The sequence below is a fragment of the Fistularia commersonii genome, chromosome 28 (assembly GCF_037954325.1).
Source record: "Fistularia commersonii isolate RoL2024-O1a breed Wild chromosome 28, RoL_Fcom_v1.0, whole genome shotgun sequence".
Classification (NCBI taxonomy): domain Eukaryota; kingdom Metazoa; phylum Chordata; class Actinopteri; order Syngnathiformes; family Fistulariidae; genus Fistularia; species Fistularia commersonii.
In genome coordinates this window covers 7,945,261-7,961,265 of record NC_141311.1, presented here as the reverse complement: position 1 = coordinate 7,961,265, position 16,005 = coordinate 7,945,261, and the positions used below count along the sequence as shown (strand labels likewise).

At 48.0% G+C, this 16,005-nt stretch overlaps 1 protein-coding gene across 1 annotated transcript in view; it reads left to right on the top strand.

Annotated features, from left to right (window-relative positions):
- Positions 1-2,929: 2,929 nt before the first annotated feature.
- rnd2 (Rho family GTPase 2) overlaps positions 2,930-16,005 on the top strand; it is a 29,643-nt gene continuing 16,567 nt past the window's right edge. The window contains exons 1-2 of the mRNA XM_086176132.1: positions 2,930-3,284; positions 3,779-3,866. Of these exons, the coding sequence (XP_086032258.1) occupies positions 3,183-3,284; positions 3,779-3,866 (190 nt within the window). The 5' untranslated portion in view covers positions 2,930-3,182. The remainder of the gene's footprint in view (positions 3,285-3,778; positions 3,867-16,005) is intronic.

The window sequence follows — 16,005 nt, the reverse complement described above, 5'->3', positions numbered from 1 at the left end:
TTTGATTATTTGTCTAATTTGCTTCCTCATTAGTGCCTGAGATCTTTCCCGCCGTCCCTCTTGGGCTCATTAAACAGGATCTGTTCGCCCCGCAGTGCAGGAAGACACATTTGGTTGAATTTTTTTCAATGGTCTTGTAAAAATAGGGCAACGTGTTTGCACCTTGGAACGGTGTCGACATCAATAGAGGATAAGAGGCAGAGTTGATGACTCTCCGTGTCGCCCATCCACACGCTGACAGGGTTGATGATAAAGAGCACGGGACGCCTCAGGAACCTGGTCGGTGCCTTGCTGTTTTCAACGAGTCGCCATGCCAACCTGGGTCTGGTCCAGTCTCCTGTGTTGAACTGAATGCTGGTGGGATGCCACTTCAGAGCCAGAGCCTCAGAGGACCTCGGGTTCTACAGCGATGCAACAAGGACGGAGACGAACACATTAGTGATGGAGGGACGGAGCAGATGAATCATTTTCATTGAACAAATGAATAAATCCCTCACAAATACCTGAGGTATCTCGTAAACACAAAGGGATTCGTCACTCTTCATTCTGATGACAGCTTTTATTGCACTTTTGAAGCCAAATTCTGTCAATTTTGTACTTATTTCTTGCTTATTTTTACATTAATTGTTTTTTCATTCCAGGCATTTCATGCTAATATGTATATATATATATATATATATATATATATATATATATGCTTTGCTTCTTTCAGGTGATTTTCCATTTTTGTTAATTTGCCTGCATTAACTTTTCTAAATATGTGAAAGAGACAAGAGACAGAGAATGAGACAAAGAGAAAGGCCCAGAAACTTGAAATGAGTTGAATGGAAAATGACCATCAGCAAACTTTAGCTGAGCCACCTCGTGCGATCAACGACATCGATGATGAGGTTGCAGGAATTGCAGTGACTCACCGTGAAATCATGATACTTTGCAGAAGTCAAAGATACAGTTACGCTGTACTAGACAGAATTTTACATGGCAACCGATCAGGAGCCCTGTGATTCATCACAATACCTGTAATAGAAGAGAACAGAGTAGAATGTAAATCCCTGCCTTCTGGAGGGCAAAACAGATGTCATTTGTTTCTTTCTTTTTTTCATCCAGACTGCTACAGTTCTTGAACAAGTGCATACAACATATAATGACATAAAAATAAAGTACTTGGAAAAATTGAGTTTATTCGCTTAATTTTAACTTGTCATTCTTCCTGTCCTGGTCGTTACAACGCTCCACCACAAGGGGACGCTAGAGGGCTTTGTCCGTCACTGGTATAACCCAGAGGCAAAAACTAGAGTAGACAGAAAAAAAGGAAAAGGTAATGTTTTTTTCAATAATTTTTTAAGTGGAGGTTGGCGTGGCTGATGACGTCTAAATGGAAGATGTGCATTGCTCCGCCCACCTTCCGGCAGGTGCAGGGGAGCGGATACCGGAAATGCCTGTTTAACAGCTAAACAGTAACTTTGAATAGAATTGCTTCATTCAAACCGACACGGATGCAGGTTGGTATAACTATTACGCACGATCTCCCCCCATTATTTCATTTTGTTTTATTCAGTTCATTAGATTTTTCATGCAATTATTGGGACGTTGATGCAGATATAATTTGCTCGTCGAATATTTTGCTGGAACTCTATATCTCTGTGCAAAGTCGTGGTTTCTTTTAGGAACTTTTATGCAATTTGTTTCCACAAATGTGGATAACTTTAACGTAATTTATTTGCGTGAATGAGAGTGAATTGTTGTCTGTCTTTGTATGTGGCCCTGCGATTGACCAACGACCAGTCCAGGGTGTTCACCGCCTGAGTGCAGGATAATCAGTATAAGAAGAAAGATGGGTGGATGAAAATAATAATCCCAGATATATACTTTCCAAGTTTTACAGATACTTTATATGTTATTTAAAACAAGATAACCATTGTCAACTTTTAAAGCATCAACCAAATCAGGACTACCCTTCGAATTTGTGAAATGCACTTTCGGCAAGACCTCTTCAATACTACTTTAGACAAGACGAGGGCGCTGTCGGTCCGTCGTGAGAGTGTGGAAACCTGCACGCAACACGGCTGTCCTTCATTCATTCACAGCTTTGGCACTTCGAAACCCGAGGTAAACAAACACTCTCACCTTTCACTAACGCGCTTTTAACTAGATCATGAAGTTCTTTGTTTTAATTAGGGCCTGTGTTTTTTATTCTGCGTCTTTATTAAGACGTTTTGCAGACAAGTCAATACACTTTATGTTTACAGTACTTCCGGTTTCTACTACTGACAGATCTTGAAAAGAAAGAAAACTATCTTTTTCTATTTTCCAACGGTATTTACGGAGCATTATTTAAAGTGACCAGCACTACCCAAAACGAACAAAAAACTTAACTGCTGGGGTAAAGTGGGTTGTAGCGTGTCAGCAGTGGGTTTTGAGTTCCCTGATAGTGCGACAGGTTGCTCAAGCCGCGCAGAACCAAACCAGGGGCGAATGGCCACTGTCACAAGCCAATAAAAAACAAAGAATAAAATGAAGGACAATAATGAAATTTAATGACGGCCGTAAATCTAAAGGCTCTAATTATGCAATAAAATAAAATTGATGAGGGGCCAGCCTGCTCGCTAACATTTTGCCCGGTCATTGCAATTCATAAATTAAATTATACATCCATTTATGGCCTTTTTGATAATAATCTGACAGAGAGGCCGCTTTTATTCCTCGATCCCTGCGGTTGCAAAGCACCCGTCACATGCGCGTTCCCGGTCGTGCGTGTGAATTCCAAAAACAAGCCGGTGAAACGCACGCGGGTGCTGTGATACTTCCGGCCGGGCGGCGCGTTACCGAGCGGCGTCGGAGGGGGCGTGGCCAATATTTGGGGGCGTGGTCAGCAGTGGGGGGCGTGGCCAGCCGCGGCCAGGACCCGGGCGCACTGGAGGCAGGCGGTACGCGCGCCGGCTCCGGGAGCAGTCGGTCGGTCGGTGCGTGTCCTGCTGGGTCTCCTCTCTGCGGGAGAGAGAACAGAGCGCACCGGGGGTGGGGGGGGGACGACGGTGCGGGACGGTGCGGGAACCCTCTACCTCGCTCTCTCTTTCCAGCTGTCTTTCCTTTTTTTTCCCCTCTCTTTCCCCGATTCCACTGCGTCGGATGCTGGACGCAGCCCGGCCGCGGGTCCTGAACGCACCGCCGACCGCCGAGCCATGGACAGCCTAGGCAGCCGCTGCAAGATCGTGGTGGTGGGGGACACGCAGTGTGGAAAGACGGCGCTGCTGCACGTCTTCGCCAAGGACTGCTATCCGGAGGTAGGTCGAGGACCAAAGGTCCAAACTTGCGGCGGGCGTATAATATGAGAGAGTTTTTCAAGTGAACGAGGCATTAAAATGGTTTTATGCACCTGTGTGGGAGATACAGGTCGAGGAGGGCTAGGGGACACCGCTCTTGATGGTTTTATAAGAAAAAAAAAATCACTGAAAGACCTTTAAATGTCTAAATTGATTTTTTGATGGTGTGTGCAGTGCCGCTCGTAAAACTTTTATGCCCTGTTCTCATCTCTGTAACACCACCGCAGGGATTTCCAGGGCGGGGTATTTTATTTTATTCTATCTCATTTTATTGGTGAAATACGTTTGCCATCACTCTATTGCCCCCCCCCCCCCACCCCTCTGGACCTCCAGGGATGATTTTCCCATCAAGCTCCCCCAGCCCCCCTCCCCCCCAACACACTCCCCTCCACTGCCGCCGTGCTTGCCCTTGCACGTATATCTTGTCACTGAAACCTTTTTCCGGCCATTTTCAGACGTATGTGCCCACCGTGTTTGAAAACTACACGGCCAGCTTCGAGATTGACAAGCACCGGATCGAGCTGAACATGTGGGACACGTCAGGTAAGAAGATCCACCCCGTGCCCCTCTCCCCCAGGGGTTTTTGAATTTCTGATCCCTGCTGCAGAGCCTACCCCCCCACCCACACACAAACACACGCGCACACACACACACACACAATTACGTTCACCTCTCTCAAAATATGTCAAGCGGTCAAGGCTTTGGCGAAGGACCACTCACTGGCGGTCTTTGTCTCTGCTTCTTGTTTTTCTTTGCCTGCTATTTACGGTGGTTGTCTTTGCCGAAGACTTGTGTGTGTGTGTGTCTTCCCATGCCCTGCCTCAGGGTCAGGTCTGTTAGTGACCCGACTGTGTCTGTAGTTTTCACAAGAAAACTTGCCAGTACAGAGGCCATCAAGTGGAAAAGTTCAACTGAAGATCTGCTATCTAATGATTTCGTGATCGTCATCTTCCCCCCCGCCCGTTGCGTTTTTAACGGATTCAGAGCACGGAGAACGAATCTCGCAGTTCCGCCGGATCCTTAGACTGTTGACCCGAAGGCTCCACCCCGCTCTACGAACTCACAGAACCGGAGGGAAAACAGTGACTCTGCAGTTTCTCCCCCTCCGGAGGAACGGCGTGTTCTGACAGGAGCCGATCGCGAGTGGACGGCGGACACGCCCGGCGCCTTCCGAGGCCAGATCTCATTAAGATCCCATCCCAGAGCTCGTGTTTCGCAGGCGGGGGCTTCGTGGCGACCGTCTTGTTTTGGCCGGGGCCGCCCCCTCCATCCACCCTCCATCCCCCACCCCCTTTGTCCGCACGCTAATCAGCACCTGCCGTCATCCATTAACACGCCGTCCTGAAATGTGTTTGTTCGCATCGGCCGGGGAAAGTGCAGTGGGTGGGGTCCGGTCAGGCTCAGGTGAGGCGCATCTTGAGGCCAGGTGGCTCAGCAGGGGGTCCGGTGACCTTTGACCCTTTCGGTTCAGGGGTGTTTCTCAATTCGCAGCCGAGAAATTGAAGGGAAAACCTTCAAAGAGCACCGGAACTTGCGTATTCCTGGGGAAACGGGGGTGGGGTGGCGATGGTGGGGGTGAGGGGGGCTCCTTTTTTTACCATAAACATTCCCAAAGATGTAACTTTGTTTGGATAAGCACAGAGTTTATTTTATTTTTTATTTTTATTTGGTTAGACTGCCAGTCTGTTAAAGAATGTTGTTTTTTTTTCCTGCCCCCTGCGGACCCTATGTCCACCCATCTGGAGTGTAAATCTTGGGTCCGGGGGCCGGCGGGAGCCAACGGGGGCCGGCAGGGGCCTCTGCTCCCGGGGTTTTCTTATCATGTGGCTCTAAATGCCTAGTGATGGAGTGGGAATGTTGTGCTTCTGTCCATCTTTAAACCCTTAGGCTTCCTCTTTTATCTCCAGCAGGGAGTCGCCCCCCCCCACCCACTCCCAGTAACATGACATCGCCCGACCCACGGGGCAGATTTGAGTGTGTGTGTGTGTGTGCGTTTTAAGTGTGCACAATGCCATTAATTCACTGATTCGCGACGAACACAGATGCTTGCATCTCGTCTACCGACAAGAAATATAATTATCCGAGGCGGACGGAGGGGAGAAAAAAAAAGAGGTCTTTCACTGGAGGGAAAACATCGTTTCCTGCTCGTCTTTGATTCTCCCCTCCTCTTCTCTCTCGCTTGCCCTTCGAAATCAAACACCTGTACTGTCGCCCGAACAAGCTGAGGTCTTTTCCTGAAAGTATGCAACCGATCGTTATCGAAAACAATCGGTTGCATATTTTACCAAAGTAAAAGGTTTACAGTCGTTTGCCTTGCCTTGGTGACTGCCGTTTGACTCCTGATGGTCCGTTTGAAATCGTTTCCATCGTCATTTCCTGTTGCTCCTGGTGAAATGGGAAACTCCGTTCTTGCAGGCGAAAATAAACGACGGCTGTGTTTTAAGATCCCCGCTTTGTGATTGGCAGCAGTCAAGTTGAAGAGTCCCACTACTTGCAAGATGCTTGGTTAACATGGATGAATACTTATAGTAGGAATTATTTTGCCACTTCCAACCCGACCCCCTTCTCCCCCCCATCCATCCCCTGATACCGCTGCTTCAATTTTCCCTTTTTGTTTTCTTTTCTCCGTCAGCAAAACTTTCACCTCCTCACATAATGTATTGTCTGCTTTTTTTAATTGCCGGTGAGGTCTGCCGGCTGCAGCCCCGCTCCGTTCACAAAGAATTATCGATCGCCATCCGAGGTGAGGATTTTTTTTTTTTTTTTAAACGGCTCGTGCCGGGCCCTGTGCGCATTTCTCTGCCACGCTCAAATGTGCACCGCCATTAAAATGCTTCCAGCATTCATTGTTGTTGAACAGAGCGCTGCCATTGATTAGTTTGGTCTCATTAATTCTGTTCCCTGCACGAAGCCGGGCCCGTGCATGATGATTGTGGTTGCTAAGCTAACGCTGCTATGTATGGACTCCCTATGAATGAAGGGTTATCCCAAGGTAGACTCTGCGGCGACGGGGGTCAATAGGCCCCGCGTGAACCGGCGGGCCGGCTCCTAGCCACAGTCTCTGCATTCTACTGCCGTGCACACCGTTACACGCCATCTGGAGAGTCATTTAAAGAGTGATTGAACGGAACTTGGGCGAGGGGGAGGGTTTACCGCACGTATGTTTGTGCGGCGTGTGAGTGGGCTGTCACCCCGGTGATAGATGGCACGCTCCGTCTCAGCTCCACATGTATCCCTGCCCTAATTGACTTTTACAGCAATCCCAGCTATTAAGTGGTCAAAATGTCAATGCGACTCAGTGATAACTTGTCCCGGAGCCATTAGTGATCACCGCAGACACTCAAGGGACCCATTGCTTGTCGACGGTCCTGAGTTTTTTTTTTTTTTTAACATTGCCCGAGGCACTAATACACTCGTTCCTTCTTCCCAGTATGGCATCTGGGCCTGGGAAACATTCCCTCTCGGTCTGGTCTCACACTAATTCCTGACTGAGATTTGTGCATGCTGTTTCTTAAAAATCCAAGCCCTGACAGGTTGGCCCCCCCCTTCTTCCCTCCTAACACACACACACACACACACACACACACACACGCACACATCTTTCTCCTCTCCCACGCCTGACCAGGTTCTCTCCTCCTTTCTGTTGGAGTTTGCGTTTCAATCCGTGCGTCACTCACCTTGAAAAGTCGCGCTCACGGATTTGGGAGCTTCCGACGAGTTGCCCCCCCCCCCCCCCCCCCCCCCCCCCCGACTCCCCTGCCTGGTTCTTCTTCCTGTTTACTCCCAAACAAAGAGCTCTGTTGGCGGTCACTTGTCCACAGTGGCAAATGTCAGGGCTTTCAGTGGCTGCTGAAAGGCGCTTTCCTACTTCTCCATCTGAGAAAAGCAAACATCACAAATTATAAATTGAAATGTTTTTAGTTTGTTTTTTTCTGCCTTGCTCCCGGAGCCGCTGTTGGAGGTAAACAGAGGAGCCCGATGCAGCGAGGTGAAGAATCTGGGGGAAACCAGTCGGCGTGTCGAACACACAACAGAGTATTAAAAGTGTTGATGTTCAAGGGAGTTTGTTTACGAGAGACTGTGCTGAATTGAAATGTGACTAAATCTGTTCTAACATCTGAATGGGGCGGTTTCAGAAATTAAATCTGAATAAAATGTGTTCATTTATTTATTTTTGCGGTCCGGGGGATGCACCTTTATAAATCCCCTGCTTCACACTCTGTTGCGTCTCCTCGCTCTGTCGGTCCCCACGTTTGTTCGGAGTGATAAAGCATTCAGAGAAGAACGCAAGTTGTCTTGATCTTTTCTCTTTTTTTATGATAAACGATATCTCTTATTGAAGGACTTGCCGCATTTCCTGGTGAGTTTTTCACGATAAAAGTCTGCTCACATCTTGCAAGTACAGTTGAGACAGAAGGTACTTTATTTTTTTTTTACTTGGGAGAATCTTCTCATTGATTGGGCCTCAGGGGTCAGCCTGTGGCCTGGTGATTGACCGACCAGCGGCCCAGGGTGAACCCCCCCCCCCCACCCAATGACAGCTGCGCCCCGTGACCCTAAAGGCGGGATAAGTGGTTTGGATAATGACTGAATGAATTCTCACTGACGTTCAGTCTGATTCGGTCCTGGATATTTTGTGGAAGAAACTTGATCACCAGCGATGCTCTGGTCGCCTCCCTCCAGTTGAAACTGCGTTCTCAGCTCAGCGCCCCCGCGTCCTAGCCCGCCAGAGATGTCTTTGTTCGTTGTTAAAAACCAGACGAGGCAAGTGCGCGCCAGCAGCGGCCCGACTCTGCCGACATTCCTGATGAGGCCCGGCGTCTCGAGCGCCAATGACCGTTGGGATGTCGGGCGGGCGGCAAAAATGGGGTGAGCTCAGTGGGACCGCTGTTCCTCAGTGCTCTCTGCTTGATTAATCATTAATGGAGAGTGAGTCAACTACAACCACGGCGCGGGGTAGAAGTAGACACAACAGACTGAACACACTTCCCACACACACACACACACCCAGGCAGCTGGAGCTGCAGGGGCGCTCTGAGATCTGAACCGACAGCAGAATCTTAACACCTTCCAGTATCAGCTATTGGCTTTTTCTCTGGGCTTTTACACTTGAAAGTACACCAGAGGAGGAAAAACACACTTGTTTATGTAGCACTTCAGCAAAGGAGAAACACTTAGGGTGCTATAAACTCCGGAGAGTCACTTATTTAAATGGCTGAAGAGTTTAAATATACCCTGTTGTTGTTGTTTCCCTCCACCAAGGCGGGCGACGTTTCACAAACACAGAGGTATGAGCAGGTGTCGGCCCCGGGAAGTTTTCCGACGTCTGAGCCGAACCAGCCCCGGGCACTAACCGCCCACACCAGTCCTGTTTTTATGAAACACGGCGGGCGGCGAGGCGCGCCCAAGTTTCGGGGGAAATGTAAACAGATGATGCATTCGCAGCAAAAAGGTGTCAACGTTTTTTTTTTTTTTTTTTTCTTAGACCAGAGGTTAAACAAACACAGGTGTCCCTAGACTTTTCAGACGTGTCTGTCGCAATTTGCTTGAGAGCGCTTTGCCCCAACAAAGACCAAGAGGAAGAGCTTTATCAGAGTAATGCTGAACTTACACCTAACGATTTTCACAGGCTGAAAACTGAATGTCTTATTGGAGTTGCAATGCGTTCCCGTCATCTTGGTCATTGTGTCATCTGAACAGTTTTAGGTCAGTTTTTTCCTAGTCTTGGGCTTACAACAATATCAAAAATGTTTGATATTATCATAAGTCTATCCGTCTTTACAATGACGTAACATAATCAACAACCAACTAAACCGGAAACAGGAAACCTGGTAGCCGAGCAATCGCCTGAGCGGTATTGCCGACAGAGACGGTGTTTCTTTGCGGTATTGATGAACGGGAACGACGCAGGACATCCCAGTCCGTATGGACCCACCGCGACTGAGTGGAGAAGGACACGTGGTGGACTGAAATGGCAGAAGCTCTGAAATTACCTGGCGAAAACATTGCATGGTGGGGAAAAAATGCTGAAAGAATCTAGTTGTAGTCTTAGAAAAACCGACCCTGTAAGTTTTACAGTCTTTAAAACTCAGACTAGGCTGAGATTCAAATCTGGAAAAACTATTCTTGCTTCATGATGATTTCTCTACGAGTCTTTTCCTAATCTTTAAATGTATGGGTGGCGTTAGACATTTAGAGAGGCACAGCAAGGGATGGGTTCCACCTCTGGATCCGTCTGCAGAACCATTGAAGGGTGTTTTATCTCTTCTTCACCGAGATCTTTGATTAAGTAAGAGGCGGGTTCAGTCAACTGTCAATCACAGGGACATCCAACCATTCACTCTCATTCACGCCTACGGACAATTTAGAGTCCATAATCGACCTGCTGACTGTTTGTCAGGAGGACTCCATGCATCACATGGCTGCGCACGCTCTAGTCACTCTGGTGAAAGGAAGCAATTCAGTGTCAGAGACTGAAACCGGCTGGATTGTGATTCTAATGGTCATCATGCATGATTCGTGTATATGTGTGTGTGTGTGTGTGTGTTTGTGCGCCTGTCAGTAATTGCCATATCTCTGCTGTTTATTTTTTTCGTGGTTAGGCGGCCGTCACAGATATTGACGGTAGTTTCTTCAAGTTTTGTGGTGGGTTGTACAGCCGCACTTACTCTTTTTTGTACTTTTTTATACTCCCTTGTACTTAACTATAACTGGATATATCAGGGTTTTTTCAGTTTGAGCACTTGAAAAGTTCTGTAACGGTCAGCCTTCAAATGTATCAATATATATATATTCCCCAATTGTGGGACGCTTTATGACACTTTTCTCGCTTTATGTACTTTTATCTCCTCCCACCACTTTTGCACAATTGCCAACAAGGTTGATTCATGATGCCTGTCCTCCCCCCACCCGTCCCCTGCCGCTGGCCGAATGCTGTGACATCACGGGCGCTCTGCTCGGTTGAGCGGCCTTTGGCGCTCCGGGTGGCCCCACGGGTCCAGCAGGCCTGGCTGAGCAAAAACCTCGTCAGGAAGCCACGTGACCGGGTTCAGAGTTTTGCAGTGGCCCGAAGACTTGGTGCTGAAATGATAATCGTCCCCGCGGTTCAGGGGCGAAGGGAAAAACAGACGACGGCGAGGTGCGAGACCTCATAAATATTTACGGTCCTGATTCCGAGAAGTAAATCGATTAGAACCGTGCGGCGTTTGCAACCTCAGTGCGCATAAAGGCAGAATGTCGCCGCACAAGGTCAAGGCCACGGTGTCCGATGAAACACTCTGAGCCCAAAGGGCCGTGATCTAATATAATAAGTCAGTTACTATTATGTTATAGACAGCCTGAATGTGTGTACCCTGATTAACTTAATGTGTATTTGTTAGTGTTGCTCACTGATTCTTACGGTGAACAAAACAGGAGCTCGCGGCGCTCCTCGCCCATTATTTACCCACAAATCCACTTTTCCTCTGTCGCATGTTAACTTACAAATGCATCTCTCAGCGCCCTGCGCAGCTCTGGCCCTCGTTCTGGGGGCTTTTCTATCCGAGCCTTAGATTTCAATCGAGCGACGAGGCTTTTCACTGTGACTGGAGCTAATCGGTCCTTGTTACAAATCCTCGGTGTTATCAAGAGAGAGAGAGAGAGAAAGAAATAGCTCTTCCTCCTCTGTGATTTCCGTGGCTCCGACACGCCCCGCAGCTTTATTGATGCATCTGTCGGACCCGGCGTGGAGGAGCGCTTTCAGAGACGATGAATCAATCCGAGCAGAGTCACCCAGAGCAAATTACCCTTTCTAAATATTTAACCGGGGGAAAAAAATACTTTGCTAATAATTAAATTTCATCAACTTCACATCCTAACTTCATCCAAAAGTTCATTACCGGAGAAGCGAGGAGAAGATGAGGAAGAGGAGGATGTCACTCCACTTCCTCGTTTCTTCTCCCTCACGGATGTTCTCCGCCTCTTTAACAGCCCACTAGACGAGATGGGAGATGGACGCGCCGTCCAAGGTCGCCGGTTTCGGCACAGGGGCGGACCAGAGGGGGCGTAAGAGAGGAAAAAAAAACAAAAAAAACAACTGCCAGCAGCGCTGACAATAACACACAAGTTGTAATTAGCCTTTAGGAATACATGTGCTCTGCGATGGCTCATGGAATTTCACGTGGGTGTGTTCGACGCACACACACAGGCACGGAGATCCAGTTTATTAGGGACAGCAAGTAAATAAGAAGAAGATAATGCGTTTCCAATTTTGAATTTCAAATCCAATTTATGTGAACCCGATGTGAGCGTGTAATGTGCATTCGTTTCACAAAGCGTAAAAGATTGGTGGGTTAATGACGACCGTGTAATAACAGGTGCATTATGTAATCGCCCTACTCAAGAGGTCGTAGGGTCAAGAGCTGTAGGAGCTGAAATCTGCAGTTGTCTACAGATAAAATACAAAATCTGAAAAGGTGCAGAACATTTAACCAGCAAAGCGCCCGTTATTTGAAGGGTGTCAACATTTTAATCATTTTCAGAACGCAGATAAAAGATTATTTTGCAGATAAAGCCACATTTCTATAAACAAAAGAGGCTGCCAATGCCAATTAAAACTCCTTTCATTTCATTAACACGCGAGCGTTTCGATTTTGTAGATTACAAACGGATGGATGCGATTCGCTGCGTTGGCCAGGGAGAGAGAAAGAGAGATAGAGCGTGTGACTCCAGATAATGTTATTTCCGTCTTTCAAAACTAATTACAACAGGGACAAAGTTAATCGGAGGGCTGATGAAACAGTGTGTTTGGCTCCTGAAATGTCCAGAATCTGTTTTGCAATTCCCAGGCTTGCCAATTCCACAGAACGCGGAACTGTAGATATTCGTTTTTTGAGGGGTTTAGAGGAAAGGATCAGACAAACACCTCCGGTCTGCGTTGCAGATATCACTTCCAGTCGCAGAAGGAGGGCTGACGGTAACTGCTTTCAGGCAAACTGTTCTGAGAACTATCCAGCTCGAATTGGGTTCCAGGAACTCCAGGAACCTTTTAGTTTTGCATTTCCATTTGCAGTTAGGAACTATGGTAGGGTGACACATATATGCATGCGACTTAAAGGCCACACTCAAAAAACAAACCAATGCTAAGAAGATGAAGACAAGACGGACAACATGGAGAGGGAAGCTGCCAAAGCATTCATGTTCTGCATCGTGTCAGATGGGTTAAAGTGTTTTTATTTCCTCCCCTAGCTGCCTCGCCATGCGGAAAAACCTGTCTGTTAGCTAACGAAGGACTTATTTTGGCCAAATTGTTGATGTCTCACTGTGAGCCCTGGAAACCCCTCTTTGGCAGACAAAGTCAGACGAACTCTCACCTCTTCGTCGGTCCATTTTTCTGTGGTTCTGTCCATTTTGGTGCAAGAAAACAGCTGGCCAGTCACCACAGTAGTTTTTAAAAATTGGCGGCAATTGGTGTGAGTTGAGTTCCACCAATCACCTACTTCATTTGGGTTCCCATGGAATCGTAAAAAGACGCTGCCTCGGAGCAGGAGCCAAAACGCTTCCAGCACCTGAGGTCCGAGTTCCGATGCTTTGTCTTTAAAAAGTCCCTGTCATTCAAGTGTCTATTTTCTTCAGCATCGATTATTTCAGATAATTAACCTGTCACATTATCAATCTGACGGCCCCTTCCAGCGACCGAGGCAAACAGAGCTGATCTCATTTCGTGCGAGGGTTGATTTTGTGTCCGCTCGGCAGAACCGCTGGGTGTCACGTCCCGGCCCCGACGCCCCTGAATGTCTCACGGACGGATGCCTTTGCTCCGGACGGTTCGGTAATAACTGCAGTGTCTGCGCAGCGGACTCGCTCCCACCCGTCTCATTTCCGCTTCATTTAACTTTTAATTTACTGCGACTTCTGTTTATAATTGGAATTATTATTTCACTTATTTTTCATTTTGGTCTCTCTCCCTTTTTTTAATGTCCTCTTATCTGTGTGTTGGAGCCCGTTCAGCACTTTACTGAACCTCTTCTGAGCAAAACAAACAGATGGGATTACTTTAATAATCCTGAGAGAGAAATTATCACTATCGTTTTTATTATTATTTTTTTTTTTTTTTTTACAGTCCTCCGTGGCAAGTAAAGTCAATGAAAAAGAAATATTTTTCAATTTTTCCACGGCTGTTAATGTGACTTGACCCCGCAGGCAGACGCGGATCCGTCATATTTACATTGATGCTAAATGGTGACAAGCCTGATTCGGCATGGCCCAGAGGATGCAGCCCCCACCCCTCTAAACTCTTATCTCCCTCGGACGAGCCTGTAAATGTGGCTCCGGGTTCAGTCATGACCAGAACATTCCTCGCCCCCCTGCCCTCTCCCCCCTCGGATGTATCGTCAGCTGATAAAGTGGAGTGCCGGGCAAAAATCGTCTGTCTAAATGGTGCGGCCGAGCAGCGCTGGGCTGCACTGATAGTCTTTATATGGCTTTTTATGGCGTTAATGTGGAGAGGGGAGTTATCAAAGCGATAAGTTATTAGTGTTCAGCGGGCAGAATTAAAAAAAAAAAAAAAGAGTGCCCTCTGCTCGGCGGAGATGAAAAGAGCACTCCAGGCTCTTGGACTCAGATAACCAGCGCTGCCTCGAGCCTTTTAGCAACAGGAGAATGGAGCCACGATGGTTCACAAAGAGCGAAAATGAAAGACTCAAACGTTTTTTTTTTTTTCTAGTTTGCATTTAATAACTGCGGTTCCTCTTCGGAACTTCGGCTTTGTTTTATTTGAATGGAAGAAGGGCGAGATGGCACGTAAAAACCCTGAGCTGCACAGCAATAGCTGCAGTTATTTTAATTCCAGCACAATATTGTTGATGTCAGCTGTGTTGTGTGGCGGCATGAGGGCCGCTTAGGGGTTTCGTGGTCCAGATGAGGTCTTGAAAATGACATAAAACACAAAAAGACTGGCAATTCATTAGACGATGAGCCCTGCAAATTTCCCCGCATCCCCGCTGCTGTTATGTCCCGTTTAGAGGCGTTACGCGAGAAAATAGCGATTCCGCGGATGAAATAAATGATGAAGAGTGCGGGAGGAGAGCGCCCTGAGCAGCCTTGACCTCGTGACCCCACCTATTGTGTGTCAGCCCACCAGAAGGATGCTGGCGGATGAGGGGGCACTTTGAGGGGGAACCCTGGGGGCACAATGGGAGCGTGGCAGCTGCCTACGCCACGAGGAAGGAGAGTTGGGAGGATGACTGGCGGGGCTGGGGGGTGGGAGAGGGGCAGTTAAATGTGCACGGGCAAGCTGCTCTGCCGCTCTGGCTGCTGTTTGTTAGCACGAAAACCGGGGAAGCCAGACGCACAAAAGCTAAGCGTGTAGCACGTGTTTGCCATAGCCAAAGTCTTGTGATGTTCTGGAGCAACAGCCGGCAAAATGAAAGAGCTGTTTGGGAGGATTAATGCGGGCGTGTTTGTTTCCTGCAGCGGAAGGCTAGGGGGGCGGGGGGGGAGATGCAAGGGAATCTGTTCATCGTCCAAAAGTTGTTTCCTCTGAAAGGAGCTGCTTGGTGGGGCATTGAGCTGAATGTCTGGCTGAGTGTTCCTACTGGTGTGTGTGTATGTGTTTTTAAAATGAATAGCAGTCGAAATATAAACAGCAAGTGGTGAAAACGTTGTCTGATGAATCTTAATTTCTCCGTTTCTTGCAGACACATTTCTATTCAGGAAAAAAAAAATGTAACTATCAAAGCGACGCTCCCATACACGAATTCCTGCTGTCTATTATTTTCTCTTATAGATATTCAAATTGAAGCAGATGAACAGTTTCCTGTTCTGAATGAATAAAAGGAAGTTTTGTTATGAAAAACAGAGCAAGCACCGTTGCCGTGGTAACAACACAGAGCGCCCCCTACAGGATAGGGCTCCCCCCTGTGGAGAACGCTGCAGCACTGATTCTTATGGTGTACGGATCCCGGCTGCCGGAGAACCTGGCTTATCGGCATGGCAACCAAATGTGCAGCCACGATGCTCTGCTCAGCGCCGCCTCACCCATGCAGGGCCCAGTCACCTGACCTCCTCACCTTGATGCATGCCCAGTGATTTAAAAACAGAAACTCTGCAAGCCAGGAAGTGCATATTTAGTTTGTAGTCATGGTAACACTTGACGAGTAGTATCCCACTCACCTGCAGTTCAAGATGAAGTGATTCGCGATCGTCTACACAAATGTAATGAAAGGAAAAAGCTACGAGTAAACAAGTGACTTTAATGAGATTCTAGAAACCGCATTATAACTTGGAAAGGTCATGTTATTACTATATTAAGTTGTTACATCATTACGGCAACTGTTGACATGTTTCTAAAAGTGCCTGAAGTAGAAGGGAGGCCGTGCAGAGCGGCTGTATCTCGACAGCCGTACAGGCAGGCAGGAACTCACAGGAGGAACCGGCGGAGGGGGTTCAGTGTGTTTTTCTCTGGATCCTGTCCCTGTGTAGAGAGCGCCGCAGAGGCCGCCGCCGCCGCCGCCGCCGCGCCAGCTTTGATCAGTCCACTTCAAATGGCGGCGCCGACTCTGTCTGCCGCTCCCAGAGCGAGCGCTCCGTCCCTCTGGCTGCTCTGCCTTCTCAGCATCCATCTGCAAGTCAGCCGAGCAGAAGGGGATACGGAGAGGCACCGTCTTCCACCTTCACGCGCCCCCTGCTAACCTCCTTCCCCCAA